At 37.6% G+C, this 20,876-nt stretch overlaps 1 protein-coding gene across 4 annotated transcripts in view; it reads right to left on the bottom strand.

Annotated features, from left to right (window-relative positions):
• The window catches only part of nf2a (NF2, moesin-ezrin-radixin like (MERLIN) tumor suppressor a), a 52,016-nt gene that overhangs the window by 5,626 nt on the left and 25,514 nt on the right, over positions 1–20,876 (bottom strand). For 3 of the 4 annotated variants that reach the window (XM_052104948.1, XM_052104962.1, XM_052104956.1), the window contains 11 exons: positions 16,311–16,379; positions 15,578–15,660; positions 13,179–13,254; positions 12,646–12,780; positions 12,460–12,534; positions 12,158–12,271; positions 11,656–11,778; positions 6,671–6,787; positions 6,475–6,575; positions 4,945–5,050; positions 158–285 (listed from right to left, as the gene is read on the bottom strand). In XM_052104948.1, coding sequence (XP_051960908.1) covers positions 158–285; positions 4,945–5,050; positions 6,475–6,575; positions 6,671–6,787; positions 11,656–11,778; positions 12,158–12,271; positions 12,460–12,534; positions 12,646–12,780; positions 13,179–13,254; positions 15,578–15,660; positions 16,311–16,379 — 1,127 coding nt within the window. The remainder of the gene's footprint in view (positions 1–157; positions 286–4,944; positions 5,051–6,474; positions 6,576–6,670; positions 6,788–11,655; positions 11,779–12,157; positions 12,272–12,459; positions 12,535–12,645; positions 12,781–13,178; positions 13,255–15,577; positions 15,661–16,310; positions 16,380–20,876) is intronic. The other variant, XR_007968614.1, reaches the window with a different exon arrangement.

Below are 20,876 nucleotides of genomic sequence, written 5' to 3'. Positions count from 1 at the left end.
ATCACTGAAGAACAAATCTGCCACCGAGTTGAGCATCAGCAGAGTGGACACACTCCAGTACAGTTGATGTAACTGCTTCAAAAAGAGCAGATAGAAGTGAAGATAGCAGAGAGACTGTGATGAGGGAAAACTGAAGCCTGAAATGGGCTGCACTCACTTCTCCTTTTCGATCTCCATGGACAACCTTTTCATGTCCGTGTCTTTGAAGTCAAAACTCAGGTTTTCTGTGCTGAAGCTGAAGTTTGAGCAGTCAGGAGGAAGTGCGTTGGCAGACAATGGTGCAGGCTATGGAGTGAAAGATTACAATTTAGCTGTATAAAAAGGTCAATGATGCGATAATTAGATAAATGTGAACGCAAACGAAATATACAGTATTTCAACGATCTACATCAGTGTTTCCCAACCTTTTATCAGTCACGGCACCCTTTGAGAATTTACAAATTCCTGTGGAACCCCGGGGGTATTATTTAGATAATCTAATCTAAAACTTACAGGGGGACTACTTCATACCTCTAGTTTTATTCAGATGGAATAATTTTTTTAGTGTACAACCTACACAGCCATTCAGTCATTTGTTTTCCAGCAAGACATGCTACCATGTGCTGACTTAAATACACAGTTAAAAGGAGTGTTCACCCAAAAATTTAATTTCTGTCATGATTGATCGTCAAAATGTTGTTCCAAGCCCATAGGAATTTCTCTCTTCTGTGGAACACAAAAGGAGAACTTAGGCTAACTGTTAGTCTCAGTCACCATTCACTTTCATTCACCTTATTTGTTTATACAATGAAAGTAAATGGTACCTGAGATTAACATTTAGCCAAACATCTCCATTTGAGTTCCACGGATGAAAGAAATTCATATGGGTTTGATTCATTTTATTTTGGGGTCACCTATTCCTTTAAAAGTTTAATAAGTCAATGCTTTGTTTAAATTTTACAAAATGCAAAGAAAATTAACAGATGAAATCCTAAAGGAGGGGACCTTGCTGCTATATTAGTTATAATATATATAGATAGTATAAATAGATAATAATATAATAATGATGTATAATAAAGATAGGTAAGATAATATTTTCAATATAATGCATGTACATTATTAATAATATAGTTTTTATATTATGTCAATCAGTACACAGGCCTACTTATTATCAAAATGAATTATTCACAAGGCAGAGAAAATACCTGTATAAGTCAGATGACAGGATGTAGTAGTCTGTTTTAAGCTTATCTCTTCATCCTGCAGCTGATCTAGTGGTAAAAGCATTGTTGCTATTTCTGTTATCAAAAGGAGCTGCAATATGAACGAGCCACATGATGAGGCAAAACTAGACAGCTTTGTTGATTATAAACAGGAGCGATTGTTTTTTGTCGCTCACTTGCAGCGATACATCACAGCAACGCACTTCTTTGCCTCACTCACTGCGTGCCTGTCAAGCATCTAATGAGCTGCGGAATGCATTAATATGGAATTCGTTAATATGTAATATGTTATAAAATATTAACAAAAAATGACAAACATTTTTCTATTTGTTTTAATGTGCACTGATGAATTGGGCACAATAAGACCTGTATTAAAGGGATAACCCAAAAATGAAAATTGTGTCATCACTTACTTAGCCCCATGTAGTTCCAAACCTGTATGCTCTTGTTTTTGGAAGAAAACAAAAAAGGCAGTACGTTAGTCTCAGTCACCATACACTTAAATTGCATCTTTTTACCCAACAACAAAAATGAATGGTGACTGAGGACTTTTATTCTGCCTAAAGGCGGGTGCAAACTGTACGATTTATAATAGTCCTTTAAGATTGTTGCTTGTCAGACTGTACGATATGATCGCATTGATATCGCCATGGCACACCAAGAGACATTATTTCAGACTGTATGATATACATCATAGCTGACTGTGGTCCCAATCGTCCCGATCAGTGAACGTGACTCACATTACGGTAGTGTTGCGGAATAGAAGCGAAACGGCGAAATTTGCCCACCACAGAGGAGCATTTGTTTCTCTCTCTGAAAGTCGGAACATCAGCATTTTCATTGCTCCAATACCACTCTATCACGAGCATAAACTAACATTTACAAGAAAGATTGACATTTTGTCAAATAGGCCTATAGTAAGACTGATCACAAATACAGAAAATTAAAGATGTTGAGAATAAACGCGAGTGGACGAGGTAGCCTAAAGTACTAATGAGCTACCACAAGCAAATAAAAACACTTGTGGCCTGAAAAATTACAAACTTCTTAGTTCACATTGGAGAAAACAAAAAAGGTGGGTTCTAGTACGTCTTTCTCCTCTTTTAGATTAGTAAACTTTAGGCCACGCAAAATTGTAAACATTTTTAAAACAGATTTCTATAATTTGTATCCAACTATATTTGCTAATTTGGATTAAAACATCCCATAAACACTTTCCAGTATATACTGTTCGATCTTCCGATTTAACTTAATTGTATTTATTTATAAATCAAATTAGAGTGGTGTGAATCTTAACTAAAGAAGTTTACAGATGTTTAAAGTAAATTTAGTAATTTAGTTATTCAATAGTAATTAAAATAATGTTGTAAAGAAAATAAACAAGAAAATGCAATAATTTATTCATTTTCATTTTGTAGCCTAAGCTCTGTATTTAATTTAGAGAATAATTCTTTCATATTGCTGACACTTTTCTCCAAGTATTTCCTGCTTATTTATTTATTAAAACTTTTTATATAAAATGAAAAGGAGAAAAACCATTGAAAGTGATTGAGTAGAGTAATAACTGGGCACAAATGTTGCGATGATGCAATCGCGGGGCAGGTTTCTTTCGGGTGCGAGAGGGGAGCGGAATATCTCATCTGGCCATCGTACTAGCAGTCACACTATACGGCTAAGATGCTAAATTTCAGAAACTGCCCAAACTTCGGAGGAGGCTGAAGATCATCGCAAAGGCCATCTACGAACACGAAACACTGAACGTTGTAAGATTGCCGATTTTGCCCTGTGGCGAGAGAAATCCTCAGACGGCAGAATCGTGGCCAAAATCGTACAGTGTGCACCCACCTTAACATCTCCTTTTGTGTTCCACAGAAGAAAGAAAGTCACACGAGTTCGGAACAACATGAGGGTGAGTAAATTATGACTACTTAAATTTTTGGGAGGAAGGATCTATTTTGATTTCATGTTCACTTAAGACCAATTAGGTATCTTTATGAGGAATGGTACTCATTCCTCATAAACTTGACATGGTCACTGTAGTGACTATGAATTTAAGCACCTAGTATGAGCTTCACAGCGTGTTCTTTTTCCTCAGGCAGGATGGTTTATCTAAACAAATCCAACCTCAGGTTTGCTTTTGCTACACATAGCAGGAATTTGTCAAAAGAGCAAGTGAGGCTTCAGGGTAAAAAACACACTTCAAAATTCTTGGTAAGGCACCAATCCCAGGACAGCGGCGATGCTTTGAAATGCCTTCTGGATTTTTAAGTACTCTTCTCAATCTAACATTAACCCCCCGTAGAGAGAGCTAATTTTTATAATGATACGCTGACCTCTGGTCACCTCTTAACTCTCTGTGCATGTAAAGTGTGTGGATGAGCTACCCATGGGATTTCAAGAGAATCCAGAAAGTTTTTAAAGCAAGAAAAAGCAGAGCTCCCAAGCGCTTCGTATAATGATCGAGAACCTCATTGTAATTTAACTGAATTGCAGTTTCCAGGTTGAAAACTGTCCTCTATCTCTCAATCTCTGAGAAAAAAAAAAACAATAAATATTCTGACCTCTATAATGTTTATTATCCCTATACGAGGCTTAGGACAATTCCTCAATAGCCGTGCATTTGACTCAGATATGATGTGCACTCAGTCATCGTGCGCGTTCAACCCTGGTGAACTTTCACAATGTATTTAATGAAGGTAGTCTGACGAGATATTCTGCACCTATTTGTTATCCAATTCTGAGAAGCATTAGGATGATGTCATGCTACTGCTGGCACCCTACATGAACTAGCAAACCCTTTTTTAAAGCTGAACAGCTAAATATGAATATAAATATTCCTTCTCAATTGTATTAGGGTGGTTATTGAAAGGCTGATTCTCTGGACAAGGGAAAGTTTTTTGTAATGTAATGGTTGTCCGATGCAACTTTTATTTAAATAAATTATCCTGACATTGATGAATGGCCAAAACCTCATTAAAGCTGAACAGGGTTGAGCCTGGCCAGTAGCTGGATGGGAGACCTCTTGGGGAAAATCTAAGGTTGCTGCTGGAAGTGGTATTAGGGAGGCCAGTAGGGGGTGCTCACCTTGCGGTCTGTGTGTCCTAATGCCCCAGTATAGTGACGGTGACACTATACTGTAAAAAGGCACTGTCTTTCGGATGAGAAGTTAAACCGAGGTCCCAACTCTGTGGTCATTAAAAATCCCAGGGCACTTCTCGTAAAGAGTAGGGGTGTAACCCTGGTGTCCTGGCCAAATTCCCCCCATTGGTCCTTATCTATCACAGCCCCCATATAATCGCATCCCTGAATTGGCTACATCGTTCTACTCTCCTCTCCACCAGTGGCTGGTGTGTGGTGGGCGTTCTGGTGCACTATGGCTGCCGTCTCATCATCCAGGCGGATGCTGCACACTGGTGGTGGATGAGGAGATTCCCCCTGTACTATGTGAAGCTCTTTGATTGCCTAGAAAAGTGCTATATATAAATTTCTAAAAAACATTAAGGAATTATTATAATTATTATTAAAAGGCTAAATCAGACCAATGTTAAAACCAATAACTGTAGTGTTTAAAGCCTTTTTTTTTTCTTGGATATAAAATTGGACTTGCGTCGGAATCTCGGATGATTAAGGAAGACAAGCGCTGATGTAACATCATTGGTGGAGATGTTCAAATGTTGTGGGGCCCTGTGGTGAGAGAGTCAGCCCCTGTTAAGGTGCGCTATGGTCAAGGATATGTGAATACCGAGTAAGGCGATTTGCTGGTAATCTCCAGCAGTTTGTTTTTGGCTCTGCGTTCAGATTCTCTCGCCTCCTGCAGTTCCTGTTTCAGTTGGTCGGCCTCTCTTGCCCTGAATAGAATAGATACACTGAGTTATTTACTGAAGGTTTGAACCTTTTGAAGTGGACACACTACTGGAATCTTCACAGCACAAATTCAGCAAGAAATGGGAAAATTGAATTCTCAGCTCAGCAGAAAATATTTACTTTCACAGGTAACAAATCAAACAACTATTCCAACATCACTCTGACACAATCACAGTGTCACACACTAACTAGGTGCCCAAAGATGGGATTGAGAAGGGACACCAGCCTAGTTCCACCAGTAAGAATATTATTTAAACAGTCCATTATAATGTTTGAAATTGACAGTTACTTGCATTTAGCTACTTTTTTTATTTAAACCAACATGACTTTAAATGTACTTTTTAATCGACTTATGTGTTACAAAAATAATGACACTGTAAAAATAAGATTTAAATATGCATAATAATATTTAACAAGCATAGAGACTTTGGAGCAAACATATGGCTTAAACTTTGCCTCACTCCTCACACAAAGCTATCGTATGGCTTTAAGAGGCATAAAATATAGCACACAAATTGTATGGATCACATTTATAGGACTTTATGGTGATTATTTGTCCTTTTTGAAGCTTTCTTTAGTAGGGAAAGGGCATTAAAGTTTAAATTTTTGTTCATCTGAAAAGAAAGTCAAGTTGGGTGAACTACCCCTTTGAAATCAATCATTTGTAAATAAATCTCTTTGAAGAAGCTAAACGCTCAAATTCAGTTGAAGTTTAAGTTTTGGCTTTATGGCTTTTGTATAATTTTATATTCAGAAAAGAATGATACACATGAAAAATTTAAAATTCAACATTCCCCATAAGGCGGTAACAAATGCCAAACAGATGGCAGAAGACATTAGATAATAATAAAGTTTTAACTTTTCAAACTCAATTTAATTCGCTTTCATTATTGGGTCATTGGTCAACCACTAAATCACTACGTCAACAACTTTATACTGTTAAAAAAAGCAACTTGCCAAGAAGCCATATGACAAAAGAATATCCAGTCTTTAGCCAGAATACATGTGTATGTTTTAAGCTTAGCAGTTACAAACTTTTTTTAACATATTCTATCAATAATTTAGATCCTTGTATCAATATTTTATTGATTGATCTGTGCATATCATGTCCAATAGTTAAATAATGAAGCAGCAGATTGTCTGAACCACAAACAGACTTTTCTCAGGGCAGTCAGAGCTGATTCTATGGAGGCACAAGAAAGATTGAAATCTAACGTGAAACTAACTGACAATCAGGGTCTCTCTTGTGCCGTTTCAATCGCGATCCAATTATGATACTATGATGAACTGCAATGTATTGATATATATATATATATCTGAATATATATACTAAATATATCTTAATCAATATGTATTGTATAATGAGGTAGTTGGCAACATCCAGCCCTTGTGTGTTTGTATGAGGTACCTCCTTTCGGACTCTTCTGCCATCTTCAGTGCAAGCATCTCAGCCTCTAACATCTTCTGCTCCATGAGTCTCTTCTCCTCTTCAGTTCGAATCGCTGTCACCTTTTAATGACAATTTAGAGCATGATCAGTGCTCAACACGTCTTTAAGAATCTTCTTTCTAAAGCTAGCGAGTCACGAGGTAAATGCCCTATAACCTTAATGCGCTGAATCTCATGTTCTGCCTCAGCTGCTTTCAGAGCCAACAGCTTGGCCTCCTCCTCAGCGATCTGTGCCTTCTCTGCCAGAAGATCTGCAGTCTCCTCTGAGCATAACTGACAGCAGAGAAACCACAAAATTAAAATCAACATTTTTAAAAATAGAAGAAAAAAATAAAACTGGCATAGTTGGGAAAAAACTGAACTACATTAAAATACGTGACTTAAAATCTAACTTAAATCAAATAAGACCACACATTTATTTTTAGTTTATGATCTCATACAGTATATTATTACATTTGAAACATTCAACCTGCCTTAATTAAAAATATAATGCCTCTATATAACGAGAACACTAGACAGACCTGAGAAATTTTACATCGTTAAACATTTGCATTTTATCAGATTGTTTTTTAATTAAATACTTCATAATATGAATTACAACTGAATGACATTCTGTACATGATTGTAATACTTGATGTCCAAATTTTTTGAATGGCTTTGGTTTATGAGATTATACTCTGCATGAGATATATGAGGTTAAAAAAAAAAGATCAGTCTCATCATCATTTGGTTGCACCACAAATCATGATGTGTAAACTATTACGGCACTAAAAATATAAAATTCAAAAATATATATATTTCATTTCTGTGTCTGAAATATTCATCACTGAAACAATATGCTAAAGTAGATAGTTTTGAAATAATTATTTCCATAAATTCTATGAGTTTTAAAGAAATAATTATCAGTGAATTTTACAAACACCTGAGAAATGGCTCTGAACAAATAAATATGGAATTTGAAAACTCATTTTCAAAACTCTTCACTGTCCTAATAATAACCTCTTAACCCTCCTATGGGTTTCATAAATGAGCCCTAGCATTAGTCCTCCCAAAAAGCAAAAGGTGTAAATTATTTATTTATTTATTTTTTAGAGAGAGAGAGAGAGAGAGAGAGAGAGAGAGAGAGAGAGAGAGAGAGAGAGATAGAGAGATAGAGAGATAGATAGATAGATAGATAGATAGATAGATAGATAGATAGATAGATAGATAGATAGATAGATAGATAGATAGATAGATAGATAGATAGATAGATAGATAGAGAGAGCGCTGTGGGAAAATGTCCAATTCATTTCTTAAATTGGGGTCACTCCAAGTTTTTGGATCTCGGTATACATGTGTGCATGAGTGTGTGTGTTCTGCGTTGTAGAATCCCTTCTGGCTGTGTTAGTCTCACACATGTATTTCTGTGTGTGTGTGTTCTGCATTGTGGGTGTATGGGGTTATTTTTGTTTCATATTAACATACAAATGGAAAGAGATTTAAAAATAAAAAGTTGGTTCACAAATAAATGTAAGGACTTTTGCAAAAAATTAAATTAATTCACAAATAAATAGAATGAGATCCAAAAATATACAATATGCCTTTTGTGAAGGCAGCTTCACAAAAATAAAGTGAATTCACAACTTGATAAAACTACAATACAAAAATACAAATGTTTTTTTTCAACTAACAAACCCAAAACTAATAACTATCAGATTACAGCCATATTACTCTGACCAATCCAATCACTTTCTAGCTTCAACCAATCAGGTTTTGTTTTAGAATCAGGGCGGGATGGAGCCCTCTTTTCAACATGGTCTCTTGACAAGCAAATGCAATCGTCAAAACCTTGATTCTTAAACATTATTTATGTTAATGTATTTAATAAAGCACATTATGTTCATAATGGTAATATTTATTTTAAAGGTATTTTGTATTTTTAGCACTTTTATGTGTTATGGCAGGCCAGTCCAATGTTGCTCAGAAGTAATACTTATGTTAACTGTAAATAATCTGTATTCCTCTCATTTACTCAGGAAGTATATAAGGCTGTGAGGTACAGGAGGACCAAAGAGTTGCAAGGATATGGGAAACTTGCCCTGACTAGAGGTATCCATCTCAGACTTACAAACTTACTTGACACCATGCAGTGGCAAAAGGGAAGTTTCAAACAAAGAGCTCCAGCAGTTTGGTCCAATTCCAGCTTTATTGAGTGCATAAAATATACCTACATTTATTGTCTTTTGTAGTAAAATGCATGACAATTTATAATCCGTCACCAAAATAAATAAATATCTTTAGCCAACAGACTTGCTTAGCATTATTGAGTTATAATATATATATATATTATTTATATTATAAATTGTCATGAATATATATCTTTTTTTTAATGGTTATGCTCCCTAACGATTATTTACCTAAAATGCCTTGATAAAAGTGAACAAAACAATATACTGAATAGATATATCATCTCAATGATTTTTCATTTACTATTCTTCATGTTGTTCCAAACCTGCATGACTTCCCTGGAATAGAAAAGGTGATGTCAGGAATAATGCTAGGGACTGACCTCACTTTCAACATGTCAATGTATCCTCGTATTCCATTAAATCACAAAATTATGTGAGTTTTGAACAACATGAGGGTGATTAAAACCCCTCATGAGGGTGACAGAATTTGTATTGAGTGAGCTCAAGTAGCCAAAAGATGATAGTGTTAATTATTCATTTAGTCATTTTTACTGGACTTTCATTTGAAGACATTACAATATAAAAAAAAAAAAATGTCTGACATAACAGAAACTTCCATTACTCATTTTAAAACATATTCTGTATTGGATCTGGAATCCCTGAGCTTTTGATGGGCATTACACAGAAGAAACATATGAAAAAGATAATCTTTTTCAGAATCACGGAGTCAAATATTGTCTGAACATGAAATATCATTCCAATAAGCGAATACATTGAACTAATCTCCTAACAACAAACACAAACATGCTAAAAAATTTATACTTTTGAAATACATACAACCATATTGAACAAAATGTGCTTTATAAATACATCAATATGAATAATGTGAAAATATAATTGTCACAATAGCAGATCTTACAGAAACTCTAATATAGTGTATTAATTTATGGTATGTGATTCTCATCTCATAATCTGATACGATTCATGTTTTGTAAATGCACAAGCTGTGCTGCAGTTCTTCTGCAGTGTTTGGAACTGACACGTAAGATTAAGAATCAAGGTTGATGACAAACATATTTCCCATCATGTAGCCATGCATTTCATTCTAGAAACTTAGTAAAGATTAAAAAAGCAGACTGATAACTGATCCCTGGAACACCAAACAACACACCTAGCTAGAAAGCTAATCATCAGGACTTTTGCAAATAGCTTATTTTTGATTGTGACTTTCAACATTTAACATGTTTAGAAATTAGAGAAAATTATACAAACCTTAAGTCTCAGTGTGATTTAGTCCACTGATTGTGTCTGCTTCTTTTCAAGTTTTGAAGTTCTTGAAAAGAGACTATAATTCTAAAACAAAATGCAATTGGTTGAAGCTAGAAAGTGCTAGGATTGGTCAGAGTAATATGGCCGTAATCTGATTGGTTTCAGAAGACAGTAGGTGGAGTCCACCCATTTGTGGATTTGTGTGAACATCTTGCAGATAGAAATGTTTCAGAATCCACAAATGTGTGCTGCGATCCACAAATAAATGTGCATGATTCACAAATGATTGCTGGGCAATTTTTTTTTTTATTTGAAAAATCTCATTCTATATTTTTTGTGAATTTATTTCATTTTTGCAAAACTCCTTCCATTTATTTGTGGATCTCATTAAATTTATTTGTGAAACAACTTTCTATTTATCATACTTTCTATTTGTATGCTAATATGAAACAAAAATAACCCCATATGGGTGAGTTATTGTCTCACCCCCTCATTTCTGAGTGTTTGTTTAGCATAGTGGCTGATTTAATGGCTTTAACTGACATATAAAAAATTAAATGGCTCTGCGTTACAGTCTTTCCCATTCATTTTAAATGGTTGGTCAATTTTGACCTTGAAGACAAAGTACAGATAAGATAAAGGAGATTTACATTTACATTTATGCATTTGGCAGAAGCTTTTATCCAAAGCGACTTACAGTGCACTTATTACAGGGACAATCCCCCCAGAGCAACCTAGAGTTAAGTGCCTTGCTCAAGGACACAATGGTGGTCGCTGTGGGGATCGAACCAGCGACCTTCTGATAAACAGTTATGTGCTTTAGCCCACCACCACTCCAAAATCCAAGAAGGCCCCAGCTGCAGAAATTCCTCACAAATCAACAGCACAAGGTATACATTGGGCTCGTCCGGGATATGAACCCGGGACCTCTCGCATCCGAAGCGAGAATCATACCCCTAGAGATAGTTCTTTCTTTCTGTTCAATAATGCTCAGTCTAGCACATTTGCTCCACAAAAATTGTGTCACTGTGCCATTCTTTCCTCCTAGATATATCTTACAAATAACATTTACTTTCTGAAAGGAAAGTGAACAAAATAATTTAGACAAAAGAAAAATGCAGTTATTTTTGGGAACACAGCCAGATATGAACTTAACTGTATCATTTGGATATGGCATTCTCTGATGTTGGTACTTAACTGGCTAAAAGCAAGTTAATGAAATCTACAATTTATTGTGTAAATGGAGTCTGCAAGTCAAGTTCACTATAAAAGTGCATCTCGATGTATCCCAATGGTAATGCTTATTTTCAAAATCTATCATTATTTGGAATTATTGCTGTAACCTTAAACACATTAATGTTGCCTTTTAATTGCTGCCTTAACAAATCACACAATTTCAGAAGGGCAACATTCCCTAAAACTGTAGCCTAAAACAAATAACATGTTTTGCATTGTTTCTGGCTTATTTTTTCTCCATGCAAGCATCCGATAAATTGACGTCTTTGACTGTAACACTGCACCTTGCTGTATTATTAACTATTAAAAAATGAGACTTTAAGCCATAAGACCATTAAATAACTTCTTGAGGCTCACAAGCCGCAAGTACCACGATCATAGATGCAAAGATACAGAAATAAAGTCTTCCTACAAGTATGGAAGCCATTATGGAAAGTATTGCATGTGGGTGATGTTTTAGTTTCTCACCAGTGCTTCATTGGCCATGTGAGCTTCATCCTGTAACTGAATCAGTCGCATCTCCAGCTCATCACGAGCTCTCTCTGCCTCTTCTCGCAACTGTTTCTCTCTCTCTAACCTCTGACGCTCCATCTACAAAGAGAAGGTGCAAAAACCTCATCCATATTTCACTAGAAATGATGCACTGCTAAATGGGTTTAGTGGATCACAAATTCAACACGTGACGAGAAGATTTCCTAGTGAAGGAGTGAGAACTTGGGCTTGGCACTTCCCAAGGTCTCTAAAGCAAGATGATGGCATTTCAAATGTGCAATAATTTTTGGAATACTTGAACACATACGTTGCTTATTGCAAAGAAACCCACCATCAGGGTTGTACAAATATAATATGGGTGCTTATTCCTCTATTGTGTTGCAACTTTTGCCTTCTAGAATGTTGAAGAAAATAACAAAAACATAATATTCTCTCTTTGTTGCACTTAATCATTGTGCAATCATACACTTTCTCTGACCTGTTTACGAGCTCTCTCTTCTCTAGCTTGAGTCTTCATCTGTTGGATTTCCACAGAGTCCACTCTGCGTCTTCTAATGAAGAGGTCGTGGTTCCCGATGCACAGCTGAAGGATCTTTGAATAAACAGGGATTTTCCCCCAAGATTATTTAATTATCCAAATGTTGTTTCCAAACCAAAATGATATTTTCAGGGGTTTGAACCTTCAACCTTCCGGGCCTCATCTTTAACTACTACGTCACACCACAAGTTTGTGGTTAGCAATTTAACATTGATGCAGGAATTAGATCATAAAATGCTCACCAGTTTATTGACTCTGAGTTTCGAAGAGTTGAACTTGAAGATATCTGCCTTCTTATCCAAGGGCTTAATAGCAAACTGAAGACATAGATAAGGAAAATTTAAATTAGTGAATAAACAACTTTAAACCTCTCTTTAAGTAAAATAAGGGGTTTAAGAATGTACAGAAATAATTTTCAAAATGAGTACCTCTTTATCACTGTAAGATATATTTCTGATCTCATTCCAGGGAAAAGAGATTTTGGGCGTTAGTTTGTTCTCCGGGTCATAAATGTGGAGGCCCAAAGCATCAACACCCAGCAGTAAACTCGTCCCTTTTTTATTCTTAAAAAAAAAAACAACAAAAAAAACTTTAAGACTTTAAAAAGGACTTTCATTCCATTTGATTGTACTGTCATAACACTGTTACAGTCAATTAGAATCAAACAGATGTCACACAGCTGGCAGAAGTGATATTTCAAACAAAAATAATTGTCTCAAGCGGGGTAGAAACAAAAAGAAAAGTGCCCCACACACACACACACACACACACGCACGCACGCACACACGCACGCGCACACTTAATCATTGCTAACTGTGTGATGGTGTGAGAGAAAGTGATTAGGTCAACATCAATGAAAGGTTCTTTCAAGCTTTTGGCTATAACATCTTCAGTTGTCCAAACCCAGAGAGAGTACTGGCTCGTATCATTACTGTCGTACAGCAGAAGATACATTTCTTACCCTAATGGAAAAGTAATTGACCCCATACATCTCCAGATCCTGAGCTATTTTTAAATACTCCATCTCTGCATCATCTCTGAAGAATACAATAAATAAACAGGAAGGCAGGAGGGAGAGAGAATAAATTAGACACAAAAATTAAATCTATACCTCTGCAGGGCTTTAATAAGACTCGACTAACTTGCAGAGGTACATGAATTACAGGTCACAGCTTAAAGTAAGTGATTCTTGCAATGAACAAACACTCATAGCTACAATTAAAACACTAAATGAAATAATAGCACAAGGCTAGATTTACATAAATGCTTATTTAATACTCACTGCTACTGTTACTCATTCCACATGCAAAAAGGTTAGCAAATCATAACAGACATACTGTAATTTAAATAAAGAATGAAATATTGTATAAAGTCAAATTAGTAGAACACTGCATATGGCATAGCTGCATATTTTAATATCTTATTTTTATTTCTTGTTAAGTGGTTTTAAAATTGATTGTATGTACTTTTATTTTCTCTCTCTTCATCACTACTATGCAAATCATTTCAAATTTGTATAAAATGTGTTGTATAAATAATCTTGCATTGCCTAGTATACATACAGTAAAGGTCCGGTAGCAAAAACAACCTGTTCATTCTAGATAAGGGCACCGGTAATATTTGAAATGTTTAAACATAGAACTATTTTTAACATGACACAATAGTAGAATTGTAACGATTGTCTTAAAAATGAAGATGTTTAACAAAAAATTTGATTCTCGAATCCAGGGTGTGCTCAGTGACTTCAGTCAGGCTTCATAAGCAACCAATTGGCCCAGTTGCTAGGGTGGGTAGAGTCACGTTGGGTTAACCTTCGCGTGATCTCTATAATGTGGTTCTCGCTTTAGGTAGGGCATGTGGAGAGCGGTGCATGGATGCCGCAGAGAATAGCGCGGGCCTCCACACACGCTAGGTGTCCGTGGTAACGTGCTCAACAATCCACGTTATAAGATGTGCGAATGATGGTCTCAGACTCGGAGGCAGCTGATATTCGTCCTCTGCCACCCGGATTGAGGCGATGTGATCCGACATCAAACTAGATGTGCGTATGGGACTGAGGGAGATAATAAGACATACACCGATGAGCCAAAAAAATACGACCACCTGCCTAATATGCTGTTGGTCCTTCGAGTGCCATCAAAACAGCGCCGATCTGATGAGGCATGGACTCTATAAGACCCCTGAAGTTGTCCTGTGGTAAGACATCAGCAGCAGATCCTTCAAGTCCTGTACGTTGAGAGGTGGAGCTGCTATGGATCGGACTTGTTGGTCCAGCACATTCCACAGATGTTCAATCGGATTGAAATCAGGAGAATTTGGAGGCCAGGGCAACACATTGAACTCTTCCCACATTGTTCGGGAATGGTTTGAGGAACATGATGCAGTGTGGCAAGTACATTATCCTTCTGAATAAAAGCAGCAGGGTGCGATGCACTGTGTTGTGACACATTCCTCCCATAACCAGCGTTACAATTTTCTGTGACTTGTGCCACGGTAGACCTTCTGTCGGTTAGGACCAGACAGAATAGCCTTCATTGCTCTCGCACATCGATGAGCCTTGGGTGGCCAACACCCTGTCGCTGGTTTGTGGTTTGTCCATCCACAAACCACTGTTGGTAGGTACTCACCACTGCTGACCCCACAAGCCTTGCTGTTTAAGAGATGCTCTGACCCAGTCGTCTGGCAATAAAAATTTGGCACTTGTCAAAGTCAAGCAGGTCATTACTCCTGCATTCAGCACATCGACTACGCAAACTGATTGTTCTCTTAACATTTAATATACCCAGCCCTTGACATGTGACCTGGTTAAGAGATGATCAATGTAATTCGCTTCACCTGTGAGTGGCCATAATGTTATGGCTCATCAGTGTATGCTGACATTGTATTTGTGTGTGTTTGATGCATGCATGTAACAGCACTTTAATATATTAGTAGGTGTTGAATATGAGAGTGTCCTACACTCTGAAGCAACACAGTAAGACAATTAGGTTTGTTTTTGCCTGAAGCAGGTTGTTTTTTAATCTTCACTTCCCAAAGTAAAGACACACCTGTGTGAGTGTGATTACGCAAAGCAAACTTTGGCTGAAAAGAATCCAAATGGAAGACTGCTACCAAAAAAAAAAAAAACACTTGACTATTGACAAAGTCTGGTCCTTTTTGCCGTCCATTATTGTCAAGAACCGCCCAATTTAACAAGTAAAGCCTGACTGATATGTAAAAGTGACCAACCACAGTTCACTTTAATTAACATTGTTCTGCCAATTATTAGAGTGGAAATTCCATACCATTTATTGTGTACTATGTATCAGGTGGTTAAGAGGTTTTTGGGTGTGCTGGCTGAGTCTGGTGTGTGTACAATACCTGGTTCTTCCCCTGTGCTCAGCATAGCAGACTGTAATCCTCTCTTCCCACATCTCTGCAGTCATCTGGTACAAATTAATAACCTACGAAACAAAAAGTCACTCAGAAAGACATTGTTATATTTGCTACGCTGGGAGTTGCTTTTAAGCACAAGAACACATTTGGTGTGAACAGGCCCACGGCAGACAGATGAATGCAAGAGTCCTTCTCAAATTAGGTTCTGGCATTAAAACCAAAATAACACAAGTAACGCAAACAAGAAATTTCAATTTTTGCGGTCTTCTCCTGAGTCAGTGTAGTGACAGTTGTAAACAACTGGCATTGATGCTCACAGATGTACTCATTTTGATTTTACACATATATAACATTTCCAAGCCATATAATACAATTTGAAAAGGGGGTTTAATCGCAATAAAGTTCGGGCCAAATGTTAAAACAGTTTAAAATACAGTAAAAAGACAATGATTAATTCAGCTGAAGGACATTATCTAATTAAGTGAGACTATTTAAATCCTTCAGATGACTTTTGAATGCCAGTGTTGTAAACAAACTCTGTTTCTCAGCACTTACTTGGCATGTGAGCGGAAGCTTCCAGTAGAGAGCTTTCACTACATCTAACGCCCTACGGGAGTCCCATTGAAACTGTATAGGTTCATTACAGAACTCTCTGAGCTCTAAGAATTTAATCAGCATAATTAGTGTGGAGAGACACCCATTTCAACATCATACTCACTCTCTTTGGTAGCAGCTCCTCCTGGGACAGAAAGCCCAGCTTGTGGACATTAGGGTCGTAATCTTCATACTGTGGAAACAAAATGAGCACATTTATGGTTTATTTTCAGAATATTGAAAGGAGAAAATGGACTCGCACAGTTTAGAGTCCTAAAAAAACAGCAATTATATCCACCTGCTCTCACTCAGGCTGAATTTAGTAATACATCGCTGCCTAACACAGAAAATGCACTTTCAAATCATAAGATGAAATACAGCTGTGTGTTTTTAAGAGGCATAATGGGTAGGATAAGTAGACAGTAGAGGGTTGTTGGAGCGATATCTGTACAATCACATTTACACTAGAGACAAAACACTATTTTTATTTGTAGAGAAAGGATTGAAACAGCTTTGTATTTTTGCAACCATTTGATTAAGACAGCAATACCAAGACTACCTAGATTTTTTCATTTTATTCAAAATTCGCTGCCAGTCATAATATGGTGTCTTTCACCGTCTCCGTCTACCTCATTTTTAGTTTTCACTCCTCTTTTCCTATCTCGGCATATGACATTTTTTCAGCCCATTGATTCTTCCTCACTATCTTTGTAAACCTATTTCTCTCGTTCTCTTTGAATAATTCCGAACCTTCATCTTCTTTCGGCTGCTCCCATTTCCGCTACAGCGGAAAATCCTTGATCCATATATTTGACTTGGCACAGGTTTTATGCCAAATGCCCTTCCTGGCACAACCCCCAGTGGCTGGGGGACTTTCACAACTCAGAACAACTCCTTAGATGGTCTGATTAATTTGCAGTGCTAACATTTAAGACAAAATACTTGCAAACTTTTGAGAGAGTGAAAATCCTCATTTGCGCATTCGGTGAAAAAGGTCAACAAACCGCGAATCAGACACTCGCATTGACGGCTTATCTTTTACAATAAAAGCCTATTTAAATGCATTTCTTCATGCCCGCATCTACGTATGAGGACCATCTACGTCTAATAAGGACCATCCAGTATAATACGGAATCATCCCGTATTACAGGGAAAAGAATTACGTTTAATATTAAAATACCGGATGCGGTTTATTCCATATTTTAGCACCAAGGTCTTCACGGGTCCACTTGGATCTGAAAACCCGAGGTCTGACCAATCCGAGTAGCCAATCCGTTCATACAATTTACCAAACCCCCTGCCTATGCCAAGAACCCTTGCACCACTGTGTGATTGTAAAAACAAAGCGATTGCACTCAAGTAGGGTTTACAGTCAGTCGTTTTAAAAGAACATCACAAATGTCTTCTCTGTAAATCCGCACTTCTATATGTAAATTACCAAACCCTCCTGCATACTGGTGTGTGCAGGCATCGCTGCCTTTTACATTCACATCTAGTTGGGTTCAAAGAAAATGGCCGTCGGATCGGGTCGGACTCGGGTTTCAATTTATCAGGTCCGTCTCGGTTCTCAGGTTTTTCTTTGTTTATTAATTTATGCACGTCGGGATCGGGTAAGAAGTGCTTCGGGTCAGGTACAGATCTGAGGACCCGAGAAGACCTCTTCCTCGCACCTAAAAATGTTTTAGTATATACAAATATATAGGCTACATGAATTTTTATTAGTTTCATTCAATTGTCAATGTTAATAATAAGGATTAGAATGAAAACAAATCCAGAGGAATTTGGATTTGAATTTTGGGAGAGTTCAGGAAGAGCCCTTTCTTCAGCTGTTGCTACTTGACTAGCTCAGCGAGTATTGATGCTGACTACCACCCCTGGAGTCACAAGTTCTAATCCAGAGCATGCTGAATGACTCCAGCCAGGTCTCATAAGAAACCAAATCAGTTCGGTTTCTATGGAGGGCAGAGTCACATGGAGTAACCACCTTGTGGTCGCGATTAGTGGTGCTCGCACTCAATGGGGCTCGTGGTAAGTTGTGCATGGATTGCAGAGAATAGCATGAGACTCAACATGATGTAAATCTCTGCGGTTTCATGCACAGCGAGCCACGTGATAAGATGGGACTTGTCCGCCACCACCCAGATTTAGGCGAGTAACCACGCCACCACGAGGCCCTAGTAAGTAGTGGGAATTGGGCATTCCAAATTGGGGAGAAAAGGGCATAATTAAAAATTATATTTCATGTTATAAAAGCAACAAGCCGCTTGAGGCCACGTACTTACCATGGTTAAAAGACTCAATACTTCCAGGTTCAATACAAGTCATATTGTCTCTAGCTTATTTAAAAAAATATATAATTTAATAAATAAAAAAAATGAGGTTGCAGTAAGGCACTTAGAATGGAAGTGAATGGGGCCAGTCTATAAACGTTAAAATACACAGTTTCAAAAATGTAGACACAAGACGTAAACATTATACGTGTTAACATGACTTGTGTGATGAAATTGATTATTAACCTTATTAGTGTAAAGTTATATCCAAAATTACAATTTCATTTCTAAGATGGTCCAACACCAGAAAAACCTGTAAGCAATTTGATCATGCTAAAATCATTGTAACAAGTACTGTATAATGTTTCCCTCTTGTGATTATACTTTTAAAGCGGTGAGTATTATAATGTTTATGTCACTTCCATTGCATGTGCCTTAATTGTAACCACAATTTTCTTTTTAAATAAACAAAAAGGACAAGTCGAAAATACTTTTTGTGGTAATCAACATAATGCAATAAATACTGTCAATTAAGCTTGTATTGAAGTCAGAACATTTCTTTAAGAGGGATAACGCTTTGCATCATGGCTAACAACTCCACTTAACCATAGTAAAATAGCTGTAACACCTCTTATGGATAATTGCTTTATAATTATTGACAGACTCACATATCAATAGATATTTGATTTATAACACAATTTTTGTTCCTGGGTAGTAAGCGTTATATCCCAATTGCTTATGCTTCAAAAGAATAGAAAATGGCTATTATTCACCACAAACTTTGCTTTTGTGACCAGGACAAATTTACATAGTCTTTTCATTCACATAAAGTCAGAAAAAAACAACGTATAAATCCAAATTAACATACATTTATACTAAAGTAATACAAAAATGACAACAAAAAGATTTAGAAGGGAGTCTATATGTTTATACTGTAAATCACTTTCACGAATCAGCCCCCAAATGTAGTCTCCCATCATGTTCTAGTTATACAGTCCTTTTTGGTGGCATTAAAAGTCCAGTATATCCTGATGGAAGTGCTCGCCTTGCTCCTCTGAGTACGCTCCCATGTTCTCCTTGACTGCATCAAGTTGAGCATCAAGGATACGTACTTAGAGGGACATCTAGACATCCAGAGTCTCAACTAGCTCCACATAGTTTTCGGCCTTGTGATTGCCCAGGAAGCCCCAAACCACTGCGACAAAGCTGTTCCAAGCCACTTTCTCCCTACTAGTGAGCTTCTTGTGGAATTAATTGCACTCCAGGATCTTCTTTATCTGTAGTCTGACGAAGCTTTGACCTTTGCCTCATACAGCTTAGGGAAGAAGTCTTGAAGGTACTTGAAGGCTGCTGACTCCTTATCTAGAGCTCTGATAAATTGTTTCATAAGGCCCAATTTGATGTGCAGTGGTGGCATCAGCACCTTCCAGGGGTCCACCAGTGGCTCCCACATTGTTCCTCCCCACAGAGAACTCGGTCCGCTATGGTCAGTCCAGCCTGTGGTAGTGCGCCTTGGTGTCTCTGCAGTCCCAAAGGCAAAGTTAGCAGGGAAACTTGATAAAACCGCCTTGGAGACCAATCAGGAATACCACCATTCTGAAGTCTCCTATGATCTCCCAGCTGTACTCATCATACTTTAAGGCATCTAGCATGGTCTTGATACTGTTGTAATCCTCTTTGAGGTGCACCGAGTGAGCCAGGGGAAGAGACAGGTGCTTGTTACCATTTTGGAGCAGCACGGCTTTGAGACTCCTGTATGAGCCGTTAATGAACAGGCGGCACTCATTCTGGTTACATGCGATTCTGACTGCCTCGAACAGACTGGTCACATTGTTGCAGAAGCAGAGCCAATCTTGACGGGTGAAGAAGCTGGAAAAATGTTGGGGATGCATCCTCTGATCTGCGACTTGCACACTTTCATCCAACAAGTTCCACTGCTTGGGCCTAGATGTCAAAAGCTCAGCATTGGACTTGGTGAGACCAAGATCTCTAATTAAGTTGTTGAGGTCTTTTTGGTTGAGGAAGTATGGGTCTGGATACGTGATAGCAGGTGCATTCTTGCCAGTCCGAAGTTTGGAAGGGTCCACCATGCAGAAGTAGCAGTTGCTTGAGTGGTCAATGGGTTCCACCAAAATTCTTGGGATTGCAAACCTCATGGCTCTCTTTACCCAGGTGAAATGAGGTGCCCAGGGTTTGTCTTGATCCCTGACAGGCATGCCAAAATACGCCTTGTAAGCCTCACACATCTAACAGGTGGTTCCATGGAGTACTTTTTTGCTTTTGTCTTGATAAATTGGCCACAGACATAGCAAAATGCATCTGCCGGATGCTTGCAACCTTGATGCAATCTCAGAAAAATGCAGATATGTATCCACTTAGGCAGCTGGAACTAAACTGAATTGGTGGGCTTAAAATGGGCT

This window comes from Xyrauchen texanus, chromosome 3, assembly GCF_025860055.1.
Source record: "Xyrauchen texanus isolate HMW12.3.18 chromosome 3, RBS_HiC_50CHRs, whole genome shotgun sequence".
NCBI lineage: Eukaryota > Metazoa > Chordata > Actinopteri > Cypriniformes > Catostomidae > Xyrauchen > Xyrauchen texanus.
The sequence above is the reverse complement of the archived record's forward strand: the minus strand, read 5'-3'. Positions and strand labels throughout refer to the sequence as shown.